Source organism: Thamnophis elegans, chromosome 12 (genome assembly GCF_009769535.1).
Source record: "Thamnophis elegans isolate rThaEle1 chromosome 12, rThaEle1.pri, whole genome shotgun sequence".
Lineage (NCBI taxonomy): Eukaryota > Metazoa > Chordata > Lepidosauria > Squamata > Colubridae > Thamnophis > Thamnophis elegans.
The window spans coordinates 14,009,595-14,031,982 of record NC_045552.1 but is presented as its reverse complement, the minus strand read 5'-3'; the positions used below and the strand labels follow the sequence as shown (position 1 = coordinate 14,031,982).

The following is a 22,388-nucleotide window of genomic DNA, read 5'->3' as shown; positions in this document are numbered from 1 at the left end:
GTGAGACGTAATTCCCAGCTTTTCTCCATGTGTATTTGTCAGGAGCACGTTAATGTAAAACTCTTTTTCTACTTTCTTCACAACCACAAGTAATTTGATCACAGCATCTGGTCCATTGCAATCTACTCAAGGTGCATGTATACAACATTCAGTTAATGCAACAGGAATTATCAATGACCAAGAGCAACAAGCATCTTGTAACAGCATTCTATCACTGACATCATTACAGCACATTTATCATTCATATGTCTTTTTCCCCCCGCAAACAATTACTACAGATTTGTTATTCTGACTTCACCTTCCCATAGGTTAAAACACTGCTCTTTCCATTGCTTGGTTTTATTGCATGGCATCCAACGTTCCAATTATCTGATTCATTTACCTTTTTTTTTTCGTTCTTTGTTCAGACTGGGGGGGTTTATAGCATCCTTATAACTCTTTGGGGTCAGCACAATCACCTCTCCTGCATTGCTATGAAATATGAACTTGCTTAACAAACTTGACCGAAATGTTTCTTTTTGCATGCTTGCTGTTACTCGACAACTTACTGCTTCAGAAGAATCAGGATTCTCCCCCCACTCAAGTTCTCTATATACTTATTTCATTTTTTTTAATCCATCTATTTACAGAGTCCCTCAGAATCAAAGAACTAGGCTCACATCATTCTACTCTTAGGCTTCCCCAATAAACCTCCCACCAGTCCCCCCACCAATGAAGAAATGACCACACCATTCATCAAGATGTGTGAGATCTATTTCCTACATGATTTTAGAAGATAGCTTGACTTTCTAAAAAAGAAAAAAAAAGGTATTGCCATCTCCTTCCTCACGATCGATATCTTAGAAAAATGCTCTTCATCCTCTTGCCTAGATGTGGAATGCTGTGCTAATCGAGGTTTAACGTCACAGTGAATCCCAATAAATCTGGGCACAAGCTTCAGTTGGAAACCTAGGCTGGGTTTGCAACAGAAAGGTAGCATCTGAGGTCTTTTGGCTGTTGATCGTGATGGGATGAAGGGAGAAAGGAAGAAAGACACGAGCGTTAAGGAGTGCCCCTTGCAGACCAGGTGACATCTTCAAGGAAGCAATCCCAAGGGTCCAGCACAGTTGCTCAGTCGGAAGAGGTGATGGCTCGTGAGCAGCCCGGTCTATCAAATATTGCATCTTCTAGCACGTGAAGTTAAACCCTCGTCTTGAAGAGTATCAGAAAGTATTGACAACCAAAAGTGTCCACTTATTTTTTTTTTTAAAAAAGATCAGTGCTTTTAGTCCTGAGTTAGGTATGAATCCAGGACTTCCTGTTAATTTCAGAAGATCTTCCAGGAGACATCCGAAAAGGTCTACCTCTTGGGTCCTCCCACATCGGCACTCCTTGAAGGATCTCCTGCGCTACAAGGTGAGTGCAGCTCTGTTGCCTTCTAAAAATGCGCAACTCTTTTTAAAACAGTTGGTTTCTTCAAACTTTCGGGTTAAACTTGATAGACTCAATTAGAAAGAGACGGGTTGAATCAGAGATGGGTTTGTTGTTGTTGTTGTTAAAAAAAGGGACAGCATTGAGACCGAAAGAGATGGCGAGGCACTCAAGGTTCCAGTCTATGCATAAAATTCCTCCTGCTTGTCAGGTTTTTGGTATGTGACACTTGCCTGCTTGGGCTCTTCCAGCGTGTAGCTTCCTTCGTCTTTCTTCTTCATCCGATAGATCAAGAGCATCACCAGGAAGGCTGCGAAGAGGGCCCCAACGACCCCTCCCACAATCACAGCTGCAAAGGGGCAACAGAGGAAAGTTAGTGGGATTTGCATCTGCTTTTACCTTTTGTATAAAAACAACATTTTAAAAATAATTTTAATAATAGTAAAAGCTTGAGGAAGTAGGGAGGGATAGACAATTGGATGGATGGACAGGTGGATGGATAGACAGGTGGGTGGGTGGGTGGATGGGTGGATGGATGGATGGATGGATGGGTGGGTGGGTGGATGGGTGGATGGGTGGATGGACGGACAGATGGATGGATGGACAGATGGATGGATATCAGGAGTGTCTACAGAGGAAGAAAAAAATAATTGAATATTAAAAGTCTGAGGAAGTAGGGAGGAATGAGCAATTGGAGAGATGGATGGATGGACAGGTGGATGGATGGGTGGATGGATGGATGGATGGATGGACGGATGGATGGACGGATGGATGGATATCAGGAGTGTCTACAAAGGAAGAAAAATAATAATTGAATATTAAAAGCTTGAGGAAACAGGGAGGAATGGGCAGATGGATGGATGGATGAAAGGATGGGTGGGTGGGTGGGTGGATGGATGGATGGGTATGTGTGTGGATGGGTAGACAGCTAGATGGACAGGAGTATCTACAGAGAAAGAAAAAATGGATGGATGGATGGATGGATGGATGGATGGATGGACGGGTGCATGGATGGGTGAATGGACAGATGGATGGACGGATGGATGGATGGATGGATGGACGGGTGGATGGACAGGTAGATGGATGGATGGATATCAGGCGTGTCTACAGAGGAAAAAAAATAATTGAATATTAAAAGTCTAGGAGGAGGATGAGCAATTGGAGAGATGGATGGATGGATGGACAGACAAAAGATGGACAGATGGAATGTCTACAGAGGAAGAATCAAAATAGTCAAGAGTGTGCCTGCAACTACACTACTGAAGCTTCATCTCCTTTTTAACATGTTGCATGCATAAAAATGGGGTGAATCTTTGATTGTATGGCTGTGCACACCATTCTGACTCTTTTTTAAAATCATCCTTCCCCCACCACCACCACAGCTACCTCTGATGTATTGTCTATTTCACTGGTTCTAAAGAAGGGCTTTCATGCTCCCAAAACTGATAGCCTTCCATAAAGCTTTGGAAAACTGGTTTTCTCCCCAGGGACTGGATCAGGGCATTAGATAGCCAGTTCTGTAAGGGTTATGAGAATGATTGTGGTTGCCTTTGGATGTATATAAGAACATAAGGAGGGGGCTCTGCTGGATTGGACCCCTGACACATTCTAGTCTAGCAGCCTTTTGAAAGATGAAAATTTGAAATTTATTTCTATTTATTTATGGCCAGTGACCAGAGAAGTCGCTGCAACAATAAAAACAGTGCATAAAAGCCGGCTCAGATACAAGAGCAAGGTGTTGCACAATAAATCAAGCATGGCGGGGGGGGGGGGGAGAGAGAACTTTAAGGAGAATCTGTTTTAAAAAGCAGCAGGAGAAAAAAAAAGAAAAAAGACTGTAAAAACAAGGGCTGTAGAAAGTTTGCTTTAGAAAGGCATTTGGGGACTGAATCAAATCTAGCTTTTGAAACGTATCAGATAAGATCAAATCGCTGAACTGAAAGTCTCAAAGTCAATTCTGAATCTGACTGGACCAAAAGTCATCCTCGCTCCCAGTAAAAATGGTTATGACGTGGGATATTTATGCTAAAAAAATTATGCACATGTAGGGAAATTACAAAGAAATGCTTTGAGTTAGGGAAAGTCTAAAACAGAAAGTGAATGTGGGTTTTTTACAGTATAATGTTTTTTTTAAAAACCACTAGAAAGTTAGGCAATGATGACTCACAAGTTTAGTGCAAGTTTAGGTATGTCAACTTTTCTGTTTAGCTTTGTGTTTCTCCTTCCTCTGCCTTTTTTCTCCCACGCTATAGTCTACCTTCCAGGATCAGATAGTCTGGCAGCTGCCTTAGATACAGATAAAGATTAACAGAGTTGGAACGGACCTTGTAGGTCATCTAGTCCAACCCCTGGCCCAAGCAGGAGACCCTACACCATTTGAGAGATGGCAGTCCATTCTCTTCTTGAAAGCTTCCAGTGATGAAGCTCCCACAACTTCTGAAGGCAAATTCCACTGGTTGATTGTTCTCACTGTCAGGAAATTTCTTCTCATTTCCAGGTTGAATCTCTCCTTGCTCAGTTTCCATCCATTATTCCTTCTCTGGCCTTCAGATGGAAATAGCTTGACCCCCTTCCTTCTCTCTGTGGCAGCCCCTCAAATATTGGAACACTGCTATCATGTCTCCCCTGGTCCTTCTCTTCACTAGACTAACCATGCCTTGGTTGCAAGTCATGCATTCCAAGCAAGGCTCTGTATCTTCTTTAACATTTATTGAGATTACAGGGATGAGAAGTGGTTATCAAAATTCTAGCCATGGAACTATTTCCTGTTAAGAATCATTGTATCGCCACAGGTGTTAGGCTGGAGACTTTCTCTCTGTTTGAGGGGCAGCCACAAATAAGACACCTGAGGGCAGAACAAGAAGCAATGGGTGGGAACTAGTCAAGGAGAGAAGCAACCTAGAACTAAGGAGAAATTTCCTGACATTGAGAACAATAAGTGGAACGGCTTGCTTTCAGAAGTTGCGGGTCCTCCATCACAGGAGGCTTTTAAAAAAGAAACTGGACAGCCATTGGTCTGAAATGGAATAGGACAGGGGTGTCAAACTCAAGGCCCATGGGATGTTTAGATCTGGCCCACAGGGCCGCCCTGGAAACAGCAAAGGACCAGCCCGTGTTGCCTCTGCCAGTGAAAACGGAGCTCAGGAGGGCTGCACGTGGCCCTCTCAGGCTCCGTTCCCACCCTGAGCTCCATTTTCACTGTTAGAGGCCTGTAGGAGGCCATTGCGGCTGAAAACGGAGCCCAGGAGCCAAGGGTGGAATTCAAATTTTTTTGCTTCTGGTTCTGTGGGCGTGGCTTGGTGGGAATGGCGTGGCTTGGTGGGCGTGGCTTGGTGGGTGTGGCAGGGCAAGGATACTGTAAAAATCTCCATTTCCTCCCCACTCCAGGGCAAGGATACTGTAAAATCTCCATTTCCTCCCCACTCCAGGGCAAGGATACTGTAAAATCTCCATTTCCTCCCCACTCCAGGGCAAGGATACTGTAAAAATCCCCATTTCCTCCCAATCAGCTGAGACTCGGGAGGCAGAGAATAGATGGAGGCGGGGCCAGTCAGAAGTGGTATTTACTGGTTCTCTGAACTACTCAAAATTTCCGCTACCAGTTCTCCAGAACTGGTCAGAACCTGCTGATCACCACCTCTGCCAGGAGCCCATTTTCAGTGGCAGAGCACTCAGTCCACCATAGGCGCACCCTGACACGAGTGACATCAAGCTGGCCATGCCCACTCCGCCCTCCCAAGGTCAAACACAAGCCTGATGTGGCCCTCAATGAAATCAAGTTTGCCATCCCTGGTATAAGGGTCTTGTACTTGAGTAGGGGGGGTTGGACTAGAAGACCACCAAAGTCCCTTCCAACTCTGTTATTCTGTGTATTCCTTCTAACAGCCTTCCAGGGGTCCAGGGAGGTTGGGAGTCTTTTCATGGATAATGGAGAAGCTTGTAGCTAGCTTTCTACACAACGTCTCTTGAATCTTGATCAGTCTGGTAAGTAAGCAATGCAATACAGTGAATTCCTCAAGGCAACATTTTGCCTTTAGCACTCTGGAAAGCCACATCATGCGCTCTGATGCAAGAAAGCCAAAGTCCAGTCCATTCCCTCCTTCAAACACGGATTTGGAGCCCGATGGGCGATCTGTAATACTTCTTACCTATGAGCACTTCTTTCCTTTCCAGTATGTTTTTCTGGGGCAGTTGTGCTGCTGAATTCCCAGACTCTATGGTGTTGTCCAAGAGCCCTGGTTCCACTTTCTTTTTCAACCCCGGCTCAGCTGCAGGCGTGACCAGAGGCACCACTTCATTGCCGAGCTCGGTCTGAGCTACCTCTTCCTCCTCGTGGATCTCGAAGTCCCCACTGATGGGAACGTCAAGTTCATTCATTGTAACTGTGGAAAGCGTCGTTTCCATGGGTTCTGCCTGGAAGGGAGAGAGAGAGAGAGAGAAAAAAGAGAATACAGAAAGCAGGAAAATGAAATGATGCTTTTTTTTTTTCTTCAGCACTCAGCAGGTTGATGAGCAAGATTCCACTACCTGGGTTGGCCTGAGATATAGGATGACATACATAGATGACCTGTAGATGGCTCTGGAGCATTCAGGAGTAGGAGGAACGAACGTTTCAACCCCAGGCTGTTTCATCTCTTTTGGGGATGAAAGAAAAGCCTTGAAGGAGACCCTTAAAAACTCAAAATGAGCACTGCCGTTAAGCATTGATCATTTTCTATAGGAAGGAGGAAAAGAGGTAAAACGAAGAAATGGTTGCATCCAAGAAAAAAAAAACAAGGTATTCCTCCTTTGGTCATGAGCCTAAATCATCTTTAATTGGCTATTCTTTTCCTTTAAGAGAAGAATGTTCCCCCCCTTCTCTCTCTCTCCCACTCTCCCTCTCCCTCTCTCCCTCTCTCTCTATCTCTTTCTCTCTCTCTCTCTCTCTCCCACTCTCCCTCTCCCTCTCTCCTCTATCTCTTCTCTCTCTCTTTCTCTCTCTCTCTCCCACTCTCCCCTCCCCCTCTCTCTCTCTCTATCTCTTTCTCTCTCTCTCTCCTCTCTCCACACTCTCCCTCTCCCTCCTCTCTCTCTATCTCTTCTCTCTCCTTTCTCTCTCTCTTCCCACCTCCCCCTCCCTCTCGCTCTCTCCTCTATCTCTCATCTCTTCTCTCTCTCTCTCTCTCCCGTCTTTCTCTCTCTCTCTCTCCTCCCCCCCTCAACCCTCTCCTCCCCATTTCCCCCTCCCCCTCCCTCTCTTTCTCTCTCCTCTTCTCTCTCTCTCCCACTTTCCCCCGCCTCCTCTCTCCTCTCAGTCTTTCTCTCTCACTCAGTCGCTGTTGTGTGCGTTTTGTGGGGTGTGTGTGTGTGTGGGGTGTGGTGTCTGCCTCTCTGTCCTCTCTTTCTCTCTGTCTGTCTCTTGTGTGTGTCTCTATCTGTCCTCTGTGTGTTGTTTGTCCTGTCTGTCTCTTTCTCTCTCTCAGATTCTCTCTCTCTCATGTGGTGTCTCTGTGTTTGTCTCTCTCTCTCTCTCTCTCTGTCTTTCTCTTCTGTCCCCTCTCTGTCCTCTCGTCTCTCCTGTCTCCTGTGTCCTCTTGTCTTCTCTCTCTCACAGACACCACACCACACACAGACACCACCCAGATTGCACTGCCCAGGGCTCTTTACATAACAAAAGTTTCAGCAGTCTACTTCTCCCCACCCCCACCCCCCGCAAATGAAGCTTGGCATTTTGTAAAACAATTGACTTCTTTCTAGTTGGCTTTTCCGGTTATCTCCCCTGGGACGATGGTGAGATATCTGACAGGTAGTGCCATTTTCACTAGGAATTGTTGTTTTTTTTCCTTGGTAAATCACTCTACTGCTTTTAGAATGCTGGCCAGAGGAGTAAAGCCCCATCCCTTTTAAAACTAGCTCCCCCCTTTCCCCACCCTTATTTAGCCATGCTGTCACAAATTGAGTCTTCAGATGCAAAAAAAAGTCTCCTGTGACTTTGCTTTGGAAACAGAAGGAAGAGATGCCTAGATCAGCAGATTGAAATGTCCAGTTGATAAGGGAAGGAACCTGCTTGGATGGCAGCTTCAGATAAAGGTAAGGTTCCCTCGCACATATGGGCTAGTTGTTCCCGACTCTAGGGGGCTCATCTCCGTTTCAAAGCCGAAGAGCCAGCCGCTGTCCAAAGAACTCTCCGTGGTCATGTGGCCAGCATGACCTACATGCCAAAGGTGCCAAAACGCTGTTCCCTCCCACCAAGATATTCCCATTTTTCTACTTGCATTTTTTTTTCTTGCTTTCAAATTTTTAGCTTGGCAGAAGCTGGGACAAGTACGGGAATCTCACCCTGTTATGTGGCGCTAGGGATTCGAACTGCCAACTGACGACCTTTCTGATCGACCAGCTCAGCGTCTTACCCACTGAGCCACCATGTCTCTATAAGAGCTTTATCAAAGGCAACTGGGTCTTTCTTGGGGGTTTTTTTTTCCCCCTTGCAAACATTTCGCTTCTTCTCCAAGAAGCTTCTTCAGTTTCAGTTAGAACTGAACATTTTCAAAGGGGGGAAAAAAATCAAGAAAGCCAGTTGCCTTTTTGGATGACCGGGACTCTCCGCAGATATTAAGCCAGGGGAGTAAACCCAGCTCCGATTTATCCTTGGCTTGGCACATGCAACTTGGTTCTTGTACTTCATCCTTCCCCTCAAACTATTCCAGTGATGGGTTTTCAAAATTTTTGAGAACCGCTTCTGTAGGTGTGGCCTGCTTTGTGGGAGTGGCTTGCCGGCCATGTGACTGGAGTGGGAGTGGCTTGCCGGCCATGTGACTGGGTGGGAGTGGCCAACTTGTAAATGTGGTGAAACTCACTTACAACGCTCTTGCTTAGCACCAAAATGTTGGCTCAGGAACTCTGGCATTGAAGTGTGCAAGTCTTAAGCTGTCCAAGTTACAAGACCTTTGAACCCCTACTCTTTAGGAAAAAAACCCCAGGGGTGTTCAAACTTGACAGCTTTAAGACTTGTGGACTTCAACTCCCAAATTCCTCCTCCAGTCATGTTGGCTCAGAACTCTGACATTGAAGTGTGGCAAGTCTTAAAGCTGCCAAGTTACAAGACCTTTGAACCCCTTTAGAAAAAAAACCCAGGGGTGTTCAAACTTTGACAGCTTTAAGACTTGTGGACTTCAACTCCCAGAATTCCTCCTCTTGCTCTTCATCTTGATGATGTGGGAACGGGCAGGGAGAGGGAGCTGGAACCAGTTCTAAACGGCACTGTAGATTGTGGAACCTCTTCTATAGAAGAGGTTAGAACTGGCAGGAACCCACCCCTGAACTATTCCCACCTACACAGCTGGTCCCTGCTTTGAACGTTAACAATGGTGAAGAAATGCTGCCATTCCCTTTCCTTCTTTTTCTATTCTCCAAAGAGAGAATAGAGTGAGATCAAATTCCCCAGCAACACCTGTCATATTTGCCACCACCAGACTGTTTTAAAAAGGATGCCCTATATGGTTTGTGATTGAAACCATTCATCAGGATGTGCACCATCTATTGGCTGATGTGTTTCCCCCCACCCTCTTTGTCTCCTCTTAGAAAACATCTTAGCTACATGCTCCAATGTGTAATTGATTCAAGAATTGATTCTCCATAAGGAAAGGCAATGATAGTCTCTTAGTCAAACTTGGCATCTTTAAGAGTTGGGGACTTCAACTCCCAGAATTCTTCAGCCACCACCGAGACGACTGACACGAGCTGGCCATGCCCACCCTGGCCACATTCATCCCATCCCCCCCCCAAGGGAAACACAACCCATGTGGGGTCCTCAATAAAATTGAGTTTGACAACCCTGACCTAGAGCAAGCTCCCAATCTGGGCAACTTTTAAGATACGTGGACTTCAACCCCAGAATTCTCCAGCCAGCATAGAGTTGAACTCTGGGAGTTGAAGTCTGCAAGTCTTAAAGTTGCCAAGTGTGGGGGGACCCCTGACTCGGAGGACTTTGGAGCTGACATCAGCTCCTTGAAGAGCTGCAAGATTGGCTAACCAACGTTTTGGGTTACACTTTCCAAGCTAAAAGTTCAGCATCCCTTTTTCTATTGATCAAGAGTCCCAGAAGTATTTCATCTCAATGGCTGGGTTTGGAAGCCCCGTTTTACATTTTCAACAATGCTCTTCATGTGGATCACCCTGAGGAAACTGGGCATTTTTTTTTCTCATTAATAAAGGAGAATATTTGTAGCTCAGATTTGAAATAAAGGTCCTCAGTCCTCTCTGAGCTTGGTGGTTTCATTGCCCAAACTAGGTAATATCATCAATGATGGTGTAGCGGCGATAATGTTACCTAGTTTGGGTAATGAAATGTCTGCATTTAGCCAGTTATGACCAGTTCTAGTAAAATTTTGAGTAGTTCACAGAACGGCAAATACCACCTCTGGCTGGTTCTGCCCCCGTCTATTCTCTGCCTCCCGAGTCCCAGCTGATCGGTGAGGTCTTCTTCTGTTGCCCTATACAGGAGACAGAGCTGGAACAGGTTAGTGGGGTGGGAAGGAATGAGGATTTTGCAAACCTTCCCCCATGAATGGGGTGGAAAAGAGATTTACAGTATCCTTGCCCTGTAGTGGGAAGGGAATGGATTTTACAGTATCCTTCCCCTGGAGTGGGGCGGGAAATGGAGATTTTACAGTATCCTTCCCCTGGAGTGGGGTGGGAAGGGAATAGAGAGTTACAGTATCCTTCCTCCAGGAGCAGGGAGGGAATAGAGATTTTAAGTATCCTTGCCCTGGAGTGGGAAGGGACTAGAGATGTTACAGTATCCTTCCTCCAGGAGCAGGGAGGGAATGGGGATTTTGCAGTATCCTTCCCCTGCCACACCCATCAAGCCATGCTCACCAAGCCACGCCATGCCCACAGAACTAGTAGTAAAAACTTTGAATCCCACCCCGGCAGCAAGGGATCAACCAAACTGAGAGAGTACCAAAGACCCCTTATTTTTCTCATTACTTTGGCTTATTCAAGTAGGGCCACCTTCAGACATTTGAGATTGCACTCAACGGAATAGACTGGAGAATCCAAAGATAAATAGGTTGCTATATCGTCTGAAATAACAGCTGAAGTGAACTAGAATCTGAGTCTTCACAGTTCTGGGCTTAATGCCTTCAATGCCGCTTCACCAACATTCCCCACTGAATCCCAATGACCTAATAGATCTTGATAAATATATTAACACAGCAACAGCTTTCATTCATTTAGACACCTCTTGGTTTCCCAAACTTTAGCCGTATGAAATCTAGATCTGTTCGCAGCTTAATTTTTTTCTTAATTCGCGTCATATTCCTTTTTAGCGATACAGTTCATTCAATTGTTTTATATTTAAATTCCTGTTCTAAGTTGCCATGGAGACCACACACAAAGGAATAAGACATTAAAGTATTATCTATTCACGTAAATAACTAAATTTTTAGTCAGGTTAATTACAGGTTTCACCAATGGGGCTCCTGGTTGCTCAGGGGTCTCTGTGTGTGTGTGTTTCTTCGTTTGTTTGTGTGTATGTGTTTGTATGTGTGTTTGAAGACAATAGCAGAAATGGGATTTCTCCAATTAGTTTAATCAGTTTTAAAAGTCTGTTTTCTAGTAGGAAGGTAACTTAGGTATCTTTAGATGCATAATTTAATTCTATATTATGTTTCCTTTCCGTGCTAACGAGTGGTGTATTTTACAGACTCACAGAGGAAACACAAGTGATTAAATACCAGGGATCTAATTCAAAGCATTCCCAAAGATATCTCTTTGAGCACATCTAGTTAGGATGAGCTAATTATCCTCACACAGTGTTGGTTCTTTTGCTGAAGTAATTTTTATGATTTTCTTGACATCCAAATGGAATCTGCCTTCCTGTTGCTTATTTGGTTTCTGGCAGTCTGGCTCAGTAAAAAATAATAATAATAAGGACCGTCTCCTTCATAACTTCTTTTGTAAATCCCACAGGTGCTTTTTCTAAGGCAACTGGACTTTCTTGGTTTTTCTTTTTCTTTGAAACCCTTTCACTTCTCATCCAAGGAGCTTCTTCAGTTCTCATCCTTCTTGGATGAGGAGCAAAACGTTTTCAAGGAAAACCAAAGAAAATCCAGGTGCCTTTTGGAAAAGCATGATACCATCTTCCTTTAGAACAAAACCATCATAAAAGAGCAGGAGTGGTGCAGTGGTTAGAGTGCAGTACTGCAGGCTACTTCAGCTGACTGCTAGCTGCAGTTCAGCAGTTTGAATCTCACCAGGCTCCAGATTGACTCAGCCTTCCATCCTTCTGAGATGGGTGAAATGAGGACCCAAATTGTCGGGGATAGGCTGACTCTGTAAACCTCTTAGAGAGGGCTGTAAAAGCACTGTGAAGTGGTATATAAGTATAAGTGCTATTGCTATTATCCCTTGGGTTTCTCCATGCAAGCCTCAAAGTCCAAACCTCTGGATATTCTTGCGACCATTTCTTGGTATTCATTGTAACCATTGCAACCCCTTCTGCCCAAGACAGACACCCACGTCAATTAAAAGCCACGATCCACAAACACTTCCCTGAATGTTTCTTAACATGTGGTGCTTAGATCTAGACATAATACTCAATGTACAATTTGTCCAATGAAGAACATTTGACACATACAAACCTGATTTGGAAACTATCCCTCTGCATTGGACTGATTTAGCAAACGTGTCACACCGTTGACTCACATTTCACTTGTGATTAGTTTCCAGTTCCTTTTCACAAACGCTGTTACTAAACTGCAAAATCAACTGTAACCATTGCAACCTCTTCTGCCCAAGACAGACACCCACATCAATTAAAAGCCACGATCCACAAACACCGTCTGGCAGTCAAACGCCCCGATCCCAAATCCTTCATCTCTACCCACACCAGCATCGAACAGTACCGGTTCAATTGGAGCAACACAAAAAAATTCGCTACACTATCACCCGCCACGCTTGTGAGTTCATTCTACAAGCAATTCCATCAACAGACACATTGACTTACAACCAGCCTACGAACTCAACTCAGAATCCAAATCAATTGCATAGCCAGAGGGTTGACTAACCCTCAACCAACTCACATAATCCCCTGTTGTGTCCCGCCAACAGACAGTGGAGCTGGCAGCAGATTCGGACAGTGAGGAGGTTGGGGAGGAACATGGGCCAGTCCTGGAGTCTGGGGAAGTCTCTGACAAGTGCTCTGCATTGGAGGCAGAGAGAGGGCCAGGCCCATCTGATAGATATCAGCTGCCTTCGAGTCGGAGATCAGTGATGCAGAAAAACAGCTGGAGCCTGTTCCTGATGTGCACATGTGCAGAGCTGCCAGGAGAAGGAAACAGTTAAAGAGCAAGGGCCAACTCGAGAGTAAAGGCACAGGTGGATGGTGAATGGCCCCTCCCATGGGGAATAAAAGAGGAGCCAAAGGGGAGGAGTGTTTGCAGGAGACAATTAGTTCATTCCTACATTCTTGCTAAGTATTGCGGCATCTGAAAGATATCAGCCTGGCCACTTTCCAAGCCTGATAAAGGTGGGTCATTGTGAAGTATCCTGAAAGACGGCTGGAGAGGAATTCACTGTCAATTAAATAAAAGGGGCTTATCGGGACAAGGACTCGGCTTCATGCTGCTGGGGAAGCTGGGTCAGAACATCCCCACACACAAGCAGTTCACTTCCCAATGACCTTGACCTGATCTAATCGCCTTATCAAAAAAACACCCATAGCACAAGACTCACTGATGACTCACAGCTGACTCAGCACAAGACCCTCACTTGACACACCCACCCCTGAAGCCCTTACAAACAGAACACTGACACGGGCAGTCCCTAAACTCCACTGAAGATGTTACCTAGCCTGGTAACAAAACATCTGGACACCAACCCACAAGCTTGGAGAACGAACCTTTACCTTCACACCAGTGGTGGGATTCAAAGAATTTAACAACTGGTCCTAATGACCAGCTGGGTAGGCAGGGCTCGGTGATCATGTGACTGGGTGGGCGTGGCCAACACAACATCACTCATGTCGATGGGCGCTTCACCTCAGCTTTTACAATGTAGTAAGGGTTACCCAGAGAGGCAGTTTCTGTAAGCAGGGCAATAAAAATTAGGCTAGAAACAACACCAGAATATTTCCTTCCTGCCTTCCTTACAGGATGAGCCCTGTAAAGTGGAAAGAATCAAAATGAGATTTCTTCCAACAACCGGTTCTCCGAACTGCTTAGAAAGTTAACAACCGGTTCTCCCGAATAGGTGCGAACCGGCTGAATCCCACCACTGCTTCACACTATTACTATACCCAGCCTGTACCTCTCATTCTGTACTATTGCAACTGATGTCTTTTTCCTATGTGAATAACTTTACATCCATCTCTGCTAGCTTTCAAGCTGTTACTTTCAGCCCATGTCTCCAATCCTCCATCTGAATTTTATTTCTCTCTTCTAGGGTAGTAGTAGTAGTAGTAGTAGTAGTAGTAGTAGTAGTAGTAGTAGTAGTACTGTAGTAGCAATCCCACCCAGTGGGATGTCATCTGGAAAATCTGATAAATCATTCCCTCAACTTCTTCATTCAAGTCATCTGGGGAAATGCTGGAACTGTAGGAAATTAGGAACAAAGGCTGCAGCCTTCCTTTATGACCTTACTCTCACTACAGGTAGTCCTCAACGTATGACCATTTATGCTGTTACATTGGTTAAGTGAGTTTTGCCCCATTTTATTATCTTTGTAGCCCAGTGTTTCTCAACCTTGGCGACTTTAAGTCCTGTGGACTTCAACTCCCAGAATCCCCCAGCCAGCACAGCTTAAGTCCACAGGACTTAAAGTCGCCAAGGTTGAGAAACACTGTTCTAGCCACAGTTGTTAAGTGAATCGCTGCAGTTGTTGGTTAGTAACACAGTTTTAAGTGAATCTGGCTTCCACATTGACTTGGCAGAAGGTGGCAAAGGATGATCACATGACCCCGGGACACTGCGGCCGTCATAAATATGAGCCAGCTGCCAGCATCTGAATTTTGATCACTTGACCTTGAGGATGCGGCAAGGGTCTAAGTGTGAAAATGGTCATAAGTCACTTTTTTTTTTCGTTGCAACTTTGAATGGTCGCTAAATGAACTGTTGTTAAGGTGAGGACTACCCGTAATTATTTTCCTTTCTTTGCATATGCAGACTCCACCCCAAATAACTTTTTTCCAGAGGAACAGCCAAACACTGAAGGAACAAAGAAGTGATGAACATTTGTGCTGAAATGGCACTGCCAATGTTAAGAGCCATTGCTTCAAAACCAATTGGGCCCAACAGTATCGAACTGTTTCTAAACAAGGGAAGATAAGAAAATGGAAGAAAGGGGGGAAACTAATGATTGGCTGATGATTGATTGATTGACAAACAGGCAGAAAGATCAGAAGGACTGTTATCATCAGCTTATACCTTATCACTAAGTATTATATGTTATGATTTATGATGAATGTATTTTTACAATGGACTATGATCATGATTTATCACGTATGCTTGTATGTAACAAGGCCAATAAAGAATTCTATTCTATTCTATTCTATTCTATTCCATTCCATTCCATTCCATTCCATTCCATTCCATACTATTCCATACTATTCTATTCTATACTTCTATTTTCTATTCTATACTTCTATTTTATGTTCTGTAATTCTATTTTCTATACTTCTATTTTCTATTTCTATACTTCTATTTTCTATTCTATACTTCCATTTTCTATTCAATACTTCCATTTTTCTATTTGAATACTTCATTTTCTATTGAATACTTCCATTTTCTATTCAATACTTCCATTTTCTATTCTATACTTCTGTTTTCCATTCTATACTTCCGTTTTCTATTCTATACTTCTGTTTTCTAATCTATTCTATACTTCTATTTTCTATTCTATACTTCTATTTTCCATTCTATACTATTTTCTATTCTATACTATTTTCTATTCTGTACTTCTATTTTCTATTCTGTATTTCTATTTTCTATTCTGTACTTTTCTCTTCTATACTTCTGTTTTCCATTCTATACTTCCATTTTCTATTCTATACTTCTGTTTCTATTCTATTCTATACTTCTATTTCCTATTCTATACTTCTATTTCCTATTCTATACTTCTATTTTCTATTCTATACTATTTTCTATTCTGTACTTCTGTTTTCTATTCTGTATTTCTATTTTCTATTCTGTACTGAATAGAAAGCCACCCTACTGAGAGAAATTGCCTGTCGTGAAAGGCTTTCCTGGCACCTGGCCTACCTGAGCAGCCTCTGTGGGGGTTGCTGTGGGAGGCTGGGGGCCTGTGGTAACGTCTGGTTCCTGCGAAGTGCTGAGCTGGGCCGTCTCTCTGACCTTTGTCTCCCTGGTCGTCCCAGAGGGGGAGCTGGAATTTCCGTTCTGGCTACAGTCGCCATCGTCGTTGGGGTTTCGAGCATCATCGACTGTGTCACGGCAACAATTGTGATCACAGGCAGCAGGTCCCTCAGGGCAGTGGTGGGTCTAGAGGTAACTGTTGTGGTGGAGGCTGTGGTCGCCATGCTAGAAGCAGTTGTCGTAGTCGTAGCGACATCGCGGGCCGCAGGGGTCGCCGTAACGCCGACTGCTTTCCAGATGGTGACTGCTGGGGCTTCTGAAATCCTGGGGATGTACAGACCGCTGGTAGCTGAATCAGGAATAACTTCCTCGGTAGGGAGCGGTGCCAAAGGGGTGGCAACTGGTTGCACAGATGTGACAGGCAAAACAGCCGAGGTGGTAGCAAGTAGGATGGATGAATCTGTGGTGAGCCGCACAACCGTCTTGGGTACAGGGTCCTGCTTGAAATCTGCAAGAGAGAACAGGAAGCGTCATCTAGAAAATAGCAATACGGGTAGTCCTCAACTTACAACCCCTACAATGGAACCCAACATTTTTCTTGACACTTGTTAAGTGAGTTTTGCCCCCGTTTCTTGTCCTCTCTTGCCACGCTTGACAAATGAATCGCTGCAGTGGATAACTTAGCAACCCGGTTGTTAAGTGAGTCGGACTTCCCGCGTTGAATTTGCTCACCAGAAGGTGGCAAAAGATGTTCACATGACCTTGGGACACAGCAACGGTCATAAATGTGAACCAGTTGCCACTTCTGATCACAATTTTGATCATGGGGATGCTGGAAAGGTCATAACTGTGAAAAATGGCCGTAAGTCCCATTCTTCAGTGCCGTTATAACTTTGAATGGTCACTAAATGAACTGTTGTAAGTTGAGGACTAGGACCTTTACTCTAGAGCAGGGGAGTCAGACTTGATTTCATTGAGGGCTGCATCAGGGTTTTGGGCATGGCTCAGGTGGGGATGCCTAGGGTGGGTGTGGCCAAGGTGGGCATGGCCAGGGTGGGCGTGGCCAGGGTGAGCATGGCCAGCTTGACCTCACATGTGTCGGGGGCGCCTGTGGAGACCTGAGCACTCTGCCAGGAAAAATAGAACCCGAGCTCCATTTTCACTGGCAGATGATTGCAGGAGGCTGTCGCAGCTGAAAATGGAACTCAGAAGGGCCACCGCAGTCCTCCCGAGGTCCGTCTTCACTGTCAGAGGCACCACTGGCCAATCCTTCACTGTTTCCAGGGCAGCCACGTGGGCCAGATCTAAGCAGCCTGTGGGCCGGATCTGGCCCGCGGGCCTTGAGTTTGACGCCCCTGCTCTAGATTACCCTAAGGCAGGAAATGACCAGATATGCATGTAATTCTTGATTTATAAGCCCAATTGACACCAACATTTCTGTTCCTAAGCAAGACAGTTGTTAATTTTCCCTACTTTACAACCTTTCTTGCCACCGTTGTTAAGCGAATCATTGCAGTTGTTAAGTTAGCGACACGGTTGTAAAGTGAATCTGGCTTCCCCATTGATTTTGCTCATCGTAAGGTCGCAAACGGTGATCACATCACTCCGGGATGGTGCAACCGTCATAAATATCAACCGTCATAAATATGCAAAGCATTCACATTTTGATCACATGACCATGAGATGCTGTAATGGTCCTAAGTGTGAAAAAAGGTCATAAGTCATTTTTTTTTCACTGCTGTTGTAACTTTGAACGGTCACTAATGGTGGTAAATTGAGGATAACCTGCAGTAGATTATTCAAGCTGATTAATATTATTAATTAATTAATATTATTAAGAGTGGAGCACAACCTAGAGGTGGAGCTCTCACCACACCATCAGGAGTTCGATCCTGGGTAGAGGCAGATATTCTCTCTCTGGGCAGGATGAGAATATATCTGCTGAACAAAAACTCCGCATTGGCGACAGGAAAAGCATCCGGCCATTAAACACTCTGCCAGTTCCATTCAGTTGCCAAGACTCCACTCCACAAGGCATTATAGGGTCATAAATGATGTGATGATTAATATTATTAGTTAGAACAACCGCAATTGGAACAAGATACAACAAGAGCTGTCTTATAATACGATTGAGAAAACTAGACCTCCAGATTTTATTAAGTCATAGTTCCCCTCTATAGCAGAGGTGGGTTCCTACAGTTCGCACCTATTCGGTTAGAACGGTCATCAAATCTACCGAAACCGGTTTAGAAGAGGTTCCACCAGTGGACCCGGAAGCAGGCCACACCTACAGATTGAGGTTCCAAAATTTTTTGAAACCCACCCACTGGTCCTTGGATATGATTATTCTACACTATCATGCTCATATTTATAAACTCAGGGCCTCTGTGAAAGGTAAGGATGACTACTGCGTTTGTGGTGCAATCAGAACATTGCGTGTGTTGAAGTTGTTTTAACGCAAACCAAAGATGCCTTTTAAAAAATAAGTTTACATCATATTCTTATGCAGGCCAGTGCTGTGTGTGAGGTAATTTAAGGTGGTTCTGACAAGTATCGTCGGCCATCTTCATATCCGGTCACATGGGAGGCAAGCCACTCCCATCCGGTCACATGGGCAGCAAGCCACTCCCACAAAGGAGGCCACACCACAGAGTAGGCTTCAAACAATTTTTGAAACCCACACTGCTCTATAGCCCACACAGAATGAATGTTAAGGGTGAAGGGTTCTGGGAGTTGTAGTTCAGAAGAATCTGGAAGAATGCCAGTTTACCGTTAGATGTCCTGGAAAGCACACACCTAATCTACAAGAGATCTGCTCCTTCAATTTCTATTGATGGCGCCCCAGCTTTGCTATCTGTTTGCTTCCACTGGAAAACTCCAATCTCTTTGAAATAATTAAAGTCAATGAATGAATGAATGAAAACAACGCCTTTGTGAACTGAATGAAAATTAAACTATGGATATTAGCTGGCAAATCAGAGCATGGCAAACTGCTCCCAATTTGGTTTTTAATGGGCATTCCCGCTATTTCGGTCAGGAATTAAATACCTGCTTTGATTTTTTCCATGGTTTTAGAACCAGAGCTGAATAATAGCACTGCGATTATCTCCCTGGCTTCCTCACAAGTCACTCTTTTCGATTCCGTGGAATTTACCACTTGTTCGTCTTTAAGAGGTTTATACTCTTGCAACATTCTCCCCGCCCCATCCCCCCTTAAAAGATGCAAATCTCCATGAATCCTAAGGCATCACGCAATGTTCTTTAATCGGTGTTGAATTCATGTCTGCAGATTCTTCTAAAACTACAACTCCCAGCACCCTTCACCCTTAGGCATACATTCTGCATGGGCTATAGAGGGGAACTATGTCTTAATCAAATCTGGAGATCTACTCCAGATTTCCCAATTTGTATTATAAAATGGTTCTTCGTTATATCTTGTTCCACTTGCGGCATTGCAGTTGTTATAACGAATAATATAATCATCATCTATCAGTTAATGACCCCATAATTCCTTGCAAGGTGGAGCCTGGGCAACTGAATGCAGCTGGCACAGCATTTAATGCAGAGGTGGGTTGCTGCCAGCATTACTGCCAGTTCGTACATGCTCACTTTGCTCACATGGATGCCTCACGCGCGCTCTGCCCCACATGCACATTTGCAAATAAAAAGGTCTGTGCATGCGCAAAACCTTAAAAAATTTAAAATTACATTTCTGCAATGAAAATTGTTCTGCGCATGTGCAGAACAGAAAATCAAGATGGCACCACCATAGGAGAACCGGTTCGGGAGTGTGTGTGGCAGGCCTAGGTCGCTGCCAGTTCCAACGACCCAGGCCACCAAGTTACTACCAGTTTGCCCAAACCGGACCGAACTGGTAGGAACCCACCTCTGGTTTAATGGCCAGATGCTCTTCCTGTCACCAGCATGGAGGGTGAGAATTGCAAAGGACTATTGTGGGTGATCGGAACTCCTCCACTCTACAATATGTGGATCCAAAGAATGCAAAGATGTATCAGATCCAACATCAACACATTCTCGAAGATCTTCGACAGACATGGCCAAGATTTCAGCTCATCGTTTGTCTCAAATTCCCACTCAAATTTCTCAAAAGCTAGCTTTCCTCTGAAATAGGTGTCTCGTTTTTTAAAAACGCTTAGCATTTCTTGAGAACTTTTTCCAGTGAGGCAATGGGGGTGACCAGAGACTGTGGATTGTTGTGAGGAACATATGGTGATCTGGTGTGTGTGTGAGAGGGGGGGGGAGAGAGAGGAGGGAGGGGGAGAGAGAGAGAAGGAGAGGGAAAAGGGGAGGAAGGGAGGAAGGGAGTGGCAGAGAGAAAAGGAGAGGGGAAAGGGACCGAGGTGAGCGAGAGAAAAGGAGAGCAAGAGAGGGAGGATGGGGAGAGAGAGGGTGAGAGGGAGGGAGGGAGGGAGGGAGGGAGGGAGAAAGAGGGAGGGAGGGAGGAATCTGTCCATCATTCTACTGATCTCTGAAAGAATGAGCACACCATGAAAGATAAGGCAGAGTGGTCAGGTTTTCAGACTGCATTTAAACCATGGTATTGAACTAGGTTTGCCCATTGCATGAACCGTGAGCAGTTAGCTGACTTCACATCACATCCAAAAGCAAAATCACAGAAAGCCCATTGTTGGCTTAGCATAATATGTGAATCGCATCTATTTCACCACCCACTTGATATCCAAAGAAAGTGCCAGGAAATCCACCATCCCCCTTCAGAACTTTCCTGAAACTTTCTTCTTTCTGTCTTCTTCTATTAAAAAAAAAACCAATTGTTTTCCTCTCAAGTGGACTATCCAAGTCTACACACACACACACACAGAGAGAGAGAGAGAAAGAGAGAGAGAGGGAGGGAGGGAGGGAGGGAGGGAGGGAGGGAGGGAGGGAGGGAGGGAGGAGAGAGAGAGAGAGGAGAGAGAGAGAGAGAGGAGAGAGAGAGAGAGAGAGAGAAATAAATAAAAATTCAATCCAAAGAAGACTTCTGCCTTTCCATCTAATCTATTAACTGGACAATCAAAGCCACAATTGGTGTGATGTATTCTTTCCTGGCATGACGTATTTTTTTTCCATTTTAGTTCCATACTCACATCCAGAGCCAGATCCTGAATAGAAGTCCTCCATTTCCTCTAGTTCTTCATCTTCAAAGGAGTCATCGTCCCCCGAGCCCTCCATGTCAATGGGCCGTTCGAAATTTTCATTCCGCCACTGTTGAGCCTAGAGGATGAAAAGGGCCGACAAATAAATACATTATTCATGCAGATCCAATAGCAAAATCTTTCTATAAAGGTAAAGGTTCCCCTGGCACATATGTGCTAGGCGTTCCCGACTGTAGGGGGTGGTGTTGATCTCCGTTTCAAAGCCAGCATTGTCCGAAGATTTCTCCATGGTCATGTGGCTGGCATGACTCAATGCCAAAGGCACACGGAACGCTATTACCTTCTCCCCAAAAGTGGTTTTTATTTTTCTACTTGAATTTTTACATGCTTTTGAACTGCTAGGTTGGCAGAAGCTGGGACAAGTAACAGGAGCTCACTTGGTTGCATGGCGCTTGGGATTCGAACTGCCGAACTGTTGATCTTTCTGATCAACAAGCTCAGTGATTTAGCCACTGAGCCACCACTTCCCTTTCTATAGAGCAGCCTTGTTTGAAGCCTATATGAAGAGCCACCATGGGCCTCGTGGGCTATAGATCACTTGTCCAGGACTGTATTACTTTTTCTCCCGGGAACCGAAGATTCTTTTTCTTGCCTTCCTCTCTATTTACTAGACTGCAAAGCTCATAAATCCCAGTTTTCTTTGGCAATGAAGGATAATTACCTTCAGTGCGAATTTCATGAAATCAACGAATACCGTTCACCAAAGTCAAGCAATCCTGTTCTGACCCCCCTTCTCCGTCAGGAACGAAAGCCAAAACAGACGTACGAAAGAATGTTTTAATCAGTCCAGACTCTTGTTGGCTGCAAGCCCAAAATAAACAAAGAGATAATCACTCTGGCAAAAACTCCTACACACCGACGCAGCACTGCAAACAGGCTTCTCTCAGCAAACCACTTCTCCAAGTTGGTTTCTGTTAATTCGTGAACGTGAATGAGAACATTGACTCCTGCAAACAGGGCGTGGCACAAACAGTCTCTTTTATAATCAGGAGAGGATCTTAATCAGCATCAGCTAAGCACAATCATCTCCTACAATTACGCAGTTGTTCCTTCCGTCGAGTAACCCTTCGATGGGGTGCATCCTGAAACAACTCACAAGTGTTTTCCTGAACACTCCCTCTGATCCAATGCTCTGCCGCCACCTGGTGGCCAACCAGTCTCTCCTCGCCCTGTTCAGGGTCCTCCACCTCCTCCAAGGCTGACTCATAAGACCCCTCGCTGACGGAGTCTGGCAGCAGCTCCAACGGCTCCTGCCAGGCCACAACATAATCCTAAATTGCATTAACAGAGGGATACAATCAAGATCAAGTGAGGTACTAATACCATTCTATAAAGCCTTAGTAAGACCACACCTAGAGTACTGCATTAAGTTTTGGCCACCACACTATAAAAAAGATGTTGAGACTTTAGAAAAAGTGCAGAGAAGAGCAACCACGATGATGAGGGGACTGGGGGCTAAAACATATGAAGAACGGTTGCAGGAACTGGGCATGGCTACTCCAGTGAAGAGAAG

At 44.8% G+C, this 22,388-nt stretch overlaps 1 protein-coding gene across 1 annotated transcript in view; it reads right to left on the bottom strand.

Moving 5' to 3' along the window:
• Positions 1–389: 389 nt before the first annotated feature.
• The window catches only part of SDC3 (syndecan 3), a 115,397-nt gene continuing 93,398 nt past the window's right edge, over positions 390–22,388 (bottom strand). The window contains 5 exon segments of the mRNA XM_032227081.1: positions 390–1,759; positions 5,559–5,823; positions 15,648–15,778; positions 15,781–16,209; positions 20,807–20,933. Of these exon segments, the coding sequence (XP_032082972.1) occupies positions 1,593–1,759; positions 5,559–5,823; positions 15,648–15,778; positions 15,781–16,209; positions 20,807–20,933 (1,119 nt within the window). The 3' untranslated portion in view covers positions 390–1,592.